At 37.3% G+C, this 7842-nt stretch overlaps 1 protein-coding gene across 1 annotated transcript in view; it reads left to right on the plus strand.

The window, feature by feature from the left end:
* LOC106462744 (H(+)/Cl(-) exchange transporter 7-like) overlaps nt 1-7842 on the plus strand; it is a 172582-nt gene that overhangs the window by 33506 nt on the left and 131234 nt on the right. Inside the window, exon 6 of the mRNA XM_022390078.1 lies at nt 3669-3762. Within this exon, the coding sequence (XP_022245786.1) occupies nt 3669-3762 (94 nt within the window). The remainder of the gene's footprint in view (nt 1-3668; nt 3763-7842) is intronic.

Here is a 7842-nt window from a genome sequence, read left to right on the forward strand (position 1 = left end):
TATATATATATATATATATATATATATATATATACACACACACGCATATATATATACATATATACACATACACACAATCTAAATCCATTATAATAAGGTTGTCTGCTTTATGCATGTTATTATTCTGTGTTCTTTCGTGCAATATTTAATTTAGTTAAATAAAAACTATTTAGTGCTATAGAACCAATTAGTATAAAAAAGTAAGGTTAAGTTTCATCACTAGTTGACAGCAAAGAAAAAGAAGACCCAGGTAAGTACTATATATCTTGTTTTTCATGTGTATTCTTTATTCATTATTATGAAAGTAACTAAAATGTAAAAATTATAAACTTTGTAGATTAGGTAAAATATAGAATAATAATAATAATAACAATTTTCCTTGAGAAAGCAAATAGCCAATGCATTATGTAATTTAATAGAGTAATGTGAGCTACATGTGTGACAAGTGATTTACGACTTAGATGGTATAAATATCAGTATGCATTATGTAATTTAATAGAGTAATGTGAGCTACATGTGTGCCAAGGGATTTACAACTTGTATGGTATGAATATTAGCTAGACACAGTTCAAAGGGCAATAAAATTTAAGTATGAACAGATATATACTGTTACAAGTCTAAAGCTATTTAAAATAAACAAATGTAGTTTCATGTTATAATTTTAAGTCATTCTAGGAAAAAAAAATGGGTAATTAAATAAATTAGTAGATTTATGTCAATATTTTTTGTGGTTAAGAGGTTGGTAAAATTGACCAGCTTTATATTAGGGTAAAGAAACTAACAGATGAAATATATAAAGTTTTTCTGCAAAAAAAAAGTTTGATATTTATTTTTGAGGCTCTAGAGATTATGCAAATTAAATTTGATAATCACTGCATTCAGAGCAGTCAATACTTTGAGTGAGTTTGACTCCATATATTCATGGAGATATTTTTTGTAAAAATGGTTAATTAAAGAAGCCTATTTTTGGTGTACAAAAGACTTGAAATGCTTACTGATAGTCTGCAAAATTTTGCGAAGATACACAAAACATATTAGATATTATAGATACACAAAACACAGACATTATAATATCACTAATCTCATGGTTACCTGGTGGTTAAGTACAAGGTGCAATGCACCTAGCCCATATGGAAAGAGTTAACCCTTATGCATACAGGAGGGTCATAGTGCATGTGTCATGACTTTTTACAGAGTCACAGATTAAAAATTCAATTAAACAAATGATATCATTGTATATCAAAATGCTTGGCATCAAAACATAATGTTTATAATTCAAATGTTTGTATTATCTGATTTTAAAGTTCTTTATTTCAAAGGAAATATTTCAATAACTTCTCAATCTTCTCATCTAAGTGTCACAAGATACATCTGTGCTCTTAACTGTCCATTTTAAATTTTCTTTTTACCCTTATATGATTTTTTGAGTGGCCAACTAATTAGAAACATGTATGATAGATGTTTAAAAGCCATAATATAAATTTTTGAGATATAAAAAAGAATATCAAACCCACATATCACACTCCTTCCAGGTCATTCTGTATTTCAAGAAATGACAATAATTTTCTTGGACATTGCTATTGGATTGTTTATAACCAACAGAAAGAGCAACTTTTTCTTTACAAGATTCCTTGGATGGTTATTTTGTTTTGCTGCCCATAAGTAGACATAAGCTTTATTTTCATTGTTTATCTGGGGGTTGATCCATTGGTCTGAGTTTGTTAAATTAATGTTTACTGTAAATTCTATAGTTCCAAATTTGCTTAATGTATGCAACGTTTTTTAGTAGTTTTCTAAATATTTGTCACTGAATTTACTTTAGTCAGACTGACTCAGACTTTAACTCGGCTAAATTCAAGGCGATTTTCGTGTAAGAATAAAAATTCTTTTTTCATTTTATAGTTTTCATATTTCAGTTAACTAACCTCTACAACCACCTAAATGAATATCAAAAGTTTTTCAATAAAATTGTATATAGCTAATATAGTGTTAGGGTAGAGAAGATAATAGATAAAATATAATATTTTATCTGTTATTTTCTCTACCTTTACACTATTATGAGGTCAGTCCATTTGACTGACCTTGTAACTGCCACAAAAAATATGAAACAAATCTAAATTATCCTTTCTAGAATGACTACAGATTGTAACAGATGTTACAGTGATTTATCCTAATCAGCCTCAGACTCTTTAAGTGTTTGCATCTGTTTTCTTTTAATTTTATTGTTTTATTGCTCTTTGAACCATGTCTGAATGTCTCGAATAGTAGTAACTCGCACAGCAGAAGTGAGGAAAGTTTAGGGTAAATAAAAGGTCATATTGTAAGCTAACTATGTATGTTCTGTTTTATGTTCCTCAGTACAAAACATGAATTTATTTTTTCATTTAAATTCTTTTATCTATTATAACAAGATTTTAGTTTTTACATTTTATTTACTTCTGTTAAAAAAGTATATCAATAAATAAAAAAGATACATAACAAATCACAAATTTAGCACTTCAGGATTGAGGTTCTTTTGCTCTTGGAAGACTGTCTTCATTAACCCTAAATTTTTATTATTAAGTTGGTTATCCAAAATATATTTCATATACCTTTAAAATATGAAGTTTTAAATACAGACATTAATTCAAACAGTAAAACAGAATGTCCTAGATCCACTGTAATTTTTTATGGCTTTCTAAATAATCTATAAAAGCAAGCATGAGTAAATAATTAATTTTGAAAGCATAAAGAGTTATGAGGATTTTCTGTTGTGGATGTAACTTATTGGTATTTCAGAAAATAAAGATGGTGGAAGGTTCTTATTTTGAATTCTAGCCTGTTGATATCTTTTGTTGGTTTATCTTAATGGTGGACTTTCTTAAAACACATGTCAAGGAAGTAAGAAAATCTAAAATGGAGAATTCAGAGCAGAGAGACATCTCATGATCTGCACAAGTGAAGACTGAGAATTTATTTGAGTATTTTCTTGTTAAATTAAAAATTTAATGAATCTCCTGTTTTGTCTCTTGGGATGGTCATTTCACATATTTGGTTCTTCTGTGGGACCCTCAACTCTATTGTACTTGGATTAAACAGATCCTTCAGTCTAGTTTTAATATCTTTCCTTCTTCCTTCCAGTCCAATTGCTCACAAGTTCTGGATCATGAAGTCTCAAATCTTTTTCACAATGGAGCAAGCTAAATCATTTATCTCACCTTTCCAATTTTTACTCCCATCTTTTTTTGGTTTTCGAAAATTGCAGTTTGAAGACCTTTCATTGAATGTTTCAATTCATATTCTCCTGGAGGCATGTTATTTTCATGCAGGATACTTACCTTTATTCCCTATTCTTCCATCATTCTGTGATTTCATCTTTTTGTTATACAGTGTAATTTAAGGATGAGACAGAAAGGAAATATGTCTCTGAAGAAAGGCAGTGGTGATATGTGCATGTTAGAAATAAGCACTATCCTCCATTCATATTAAATGAACTGCAGTTGCACCAGCAAAATACTTAACAGTGATTGCTATTATTTTTACCCTATTAAACATTCAGAAGACAACCAAATGTTTCTCAATGCCATGATAATATCTGTTTTCTTTGAAGAACTACTGCACCATGTTAGCAATGTGTTATAGTGCCATATATATTGCAGCATTATTGCTTACTTTATTCTATGTTACAGATATTTTATAGATTTCGAGAAGATCATGAAAAAAGAGATTTTGTGTCTGCTGGTGCAGCAGCTGGTGTGGCAGCTGCATTTGGAGCTCCTGTAGGTAAGTATATCCTGTTTTTAGTAAAAATTCAATAAATACAGTTTTCTTGACTGTTGGTTTTGCCACATAGTTATTAAAAATGTAATCTTTATGTTATTGGACATGTCTTTTTGTACATAACATCATACATTGACTTAAGGTTTACAGTGTGGTAAAATCACTCAACTGAAAAAACAAAAAAAATATATATTGAAAACTTGTATATATATAAAACTTATATATTCAACTTAGTTTCTAAATATCTTTGTAAGAGTTTTGTAGGGTTTAAGAAAACACATCTCATTTTAATTAGGAAAACACTTTCTGTGAGAAGTCAGTTGCATGAACTTCATTTTTGTGTGTGATATTAAAACAATATTCCAGCACGTTTTGTTCTTCTTTGATTATATTATTGGTTAGTAACCTTTTGTTGATATTATTTTAAAAATACCTGACTTAGTTAGACTATGAAAAGAAAAAAAACATTTCTCACTTTTGAGCATTCCACTCTAAAATGTCAACATTGGCAATGATTTTATTTTCAAAACATCAAGTATTAACCTTATAACCTTCTGTTGGGTAATGTTAACTACGTAAGCTACTGCAGGCATATATCCATAATGTACATACTGTTCTGCCCCTCGACGTGGATTCCTGTACTTGGTGAGGGGACCTCCCAGGGAAGATTCTGTATTTTCAGTTACTTCCTCTGGGATCTAAATATCCACCCATGTATTTGCCGTGCATGGCGACCCGTGAAGGGGAGCAGAGGATCCTGATGGTTGAGTGGTGTCTGGGGCACTGCAACAAACTACTTTGGCCTTGAATTCCTGTAGACGGGTGGCCTTGGGGTGGGCCCCTCAGGGTTAATTGGCTGGTCCACTCGGGCTAGGGTCAACTGAGTACCAGTGTTGGGCATTCTCAACGGGTGTTGTGAATATCGTGTCTGATGCTGGTGTTTGGGTATAGTGCTCAAGAAACCCTGGCGTGGCTACAGTGTCCTTGTTTGACATTGTAGTGTGTCCCCTCATATTACTCCATGACGGGTGGGGGCAGCGGGCACTGAATCTTTCTCCTTAATTATGGATCCCCCCCCCAATCCAAATAAAAAAAATTTTAAAACTCTGCTAATCGGTAAACGACCATGCCTAGAAGACTCTGAACAGCAGTCTCCATCACAAAGTACACCTGTACCTCGCTTCCTGATCCTGCATTCACTGTCCGATAAATCTTTAGGGCAAATGTCTCCCTTTTTTATTCAGAAGGGCTTAGAGGGGCTTGCTGGCTCTGCAAAGTCAGTTAAGAAGCTTCGTTCTGGAGATATCTTGGTTGAAACATCCACAGCTAAGCACAGTGAACTCCTCTTGAATTCAAAGGCCATTGGGGATATACCCATTGAGGTTACTCCCCACGCTTCCTTGAATTCCTGACGAGGTGTTATTGTTGAGAGGGACTTGAAGTCTATCCCCGAGTCAGAGATCCTTGCTGGTTTCTCCAGCCAAGGAGTTTCAGCAGTTCGAAGGATCTCCACTCGTCAAGATAGTATTATGGTGCCGACCTCAGTTCTTATTTTGATGTTTTCAGCACCACGTCCACCTGCTGCTGTTGAGGCAGGTTATTTTAACTGTAAGGTACGGCCCTATATTCCCAACCCTCTCCGATGTTTTCAGTGCCATCGGTTCGGTCATTCGAAGACATCTTGTCATGGTTCTGTGACGTGTGCTTGTTGTGGTGGCAAGGACCACGACACCTACAAATGCAAACTGGACCCTCACTTTGTTAATTGTAGTGGTTCTCACCCCTCTTACTTTAGGTTTTGCCCTAACATTTGCCCCTGTTCACAACATTTCTTATCCAGAGGCTCGGAAGCTATTGTTCCCTATTCCTTCTCGGACATGTGCCACTGCACTACACTCCACTGCTACAGTGGGAGTGCAGATGGACCTTTCCGTGCCACCATCTGAGTCTTTTTCATGCTATGTGAACACCCCTCCATGCACAACCGTCCATCACACAACCTTTCATTCCAGTACAAAAATAACTGCCGAAAGATGACTATCAGCAGGTTTCAGAAATGTTTCCTGTAAAGAGAGACACACGGGGTGATAGGAGTCAATCAAGGCCTTAATGTCATCGAGATTAGAATGAAAACCTCAACAGTTCGATTGTATCAAAAGTGGCCATTTTCATGTAGGTTTAGGAGAACAGGGTGGAAAACCCTTCGGTTTACGACCATGCCATTTTTCTTTACTAGATGGAGGTCGATCGACCTACATGGATCCTGCCCTTGATCGAGTGGGCAGATCTCATGTCAAACTGAGGACGTGATCAAATGATTGTCCTGCATTTGAGAGCCAAAGAAGGACCCGAGCGGACACCAGAGGCTGGTGCCTGAGGAGGTTGACTCAGGCAGTCACTGGATGGAATAGTGGGGACAGAGATTGGAGTAGATGTAGACCTATCAACTCTATTATCCATGAAGGGCAGAAGACCCCCTGGTCGACCAGCATGTGCCCTCCTTATCTGTGTCCCTCGATTCACCCTTGGAGGCCGTAGCCATACGTGTTTCCTTGGGTTGTGCCATCACTGTTTGTTCTCTCTACCTGTCTCCTGGAGAGACTTATAATCACTCGGACCTTGATGCTCTCGTTGACCAGTTGTCACCTCCCTTTTTACTTTTGGGAGACTTAAATGGACACAACCCCCTTTGGGGTGGTGCTGATATTGATGGGAGGGGTCGTTCCATAGAGCACATGGTCTCGGATGACAACCTTTCTCTCTTAAATACTGGAACATATACTTATTTTCATGCACCTAGTCAGTCTTTTACAGCCATTGATCTCTCGATTTGCTCCCCTGCACTTTTCACTCGCTTTTCGTGGATGGTCGACAGTGATCCACGGGGCAGTGATCATTTTCCTATCATACTTAGAGATGCCACCCGACCTGAGTGCCACAGTGGAAGCTGGACTAGGCTGACTGGCCATCTTTCACCTCTCTCTCTCTGAACTTGATCCTGCTATCGTCTGTCTACCATCAATAGACGATTGTGTGGTGGCAGTGACTGACTGTATTGTCCAGGCGGCTGTTCATTCTATTCCTAAGACCTCGATACGTTTTCCATGGTATCCTCGTCCATGGTGGAGTCCTGCCTGCCAGGAGGAACGGAAGGCTCAAAAACGGGCCTGGGACACCTTCCGACGGTATCCCTCTCTTTCTAACCACATTGTTTATCAGCGGGCCCGTGCCCATGCTCGGCAGGTTCGACGTTAAAGCCAAAAGGAGTCTTGGATTAAGTTCGCTACTAGCATTTCTTCTACCACTAGTTCCAAAACTGTATGGGACAAGATTTGGAGAGTCACTGAGAGGTATGCTTCCCATTCCCTTTCCATCTTGCTCTCCAATGGCCAGGAAGTTGCTGATGTCCAGAGCATTGCTGATGCTCTCGGCCAGAGCTTTTCTCGTGCATCTAGAACTTCTGTTTCTTCCCCTGCCTTCTTGGCCATAAAGTCTCAGGCAGAGCGATCGCCTCTTTCCTTTTGGGACGATCGTCTCTATGATTATAATCGCCCCTTTACAGTGGTGGAAGTCAAACTTGCTCTTCATCGATCTGGTAGTACAATGGTCGGACCTGATGATGTTCATTTTGAGATGTTTTGCCATCTCTCTCTCCTGCCTCTCTTGCTATTATTCTGGTTATTTTTAACCGGATCTGGCAGGAGCATATTTTTCCAGATGCTTGGCGCCAGGCTATTGTCCTCCCTTTCTCTAAACCTGGGTAGGATCCCAAGCTTCCTTCTAATTATGACCCCATCGCTTTGACTAGTTGACTTTGTAAGGTCCTAGAGAGGATGGTTAATGCTCACCTAGTGTGGGTTCCGTCGACAGCACTCCACCATGCACCATCTGATTCGACTTGAAACGTCGATAAGGGAAGCCTGTCTCAAGAGAGAATACTCGTTTCTGTGTTCTTCGATCTCGAGAAGACTTATGACACTACGTGGAGGTATGGAATTTTGCAGGACTTCCACTCATATGGGTTGCATGGCCATTTACCCATTTTTATTCATAACTTTTTACTGAACAGGCGATTCCAAGTGC

The sequence above is a fragment of the Limulus polyphemus genome, unplaced genomic scaffold, assembly GCF_000517525.1.
Source record: "Limulus polyphemus unplaced genomic scaffold, Limulus_polyphemus-2.1.2 Scaffold1238, whole genome shotgun sequence".
NCBI classification, from domain to species: domain Eukaryota; kingdom Metazoa; phylum Arthropoda; class Merostomata; order Xiphosura; family Limulidae; genus Limulus; species Limulus polyphemus.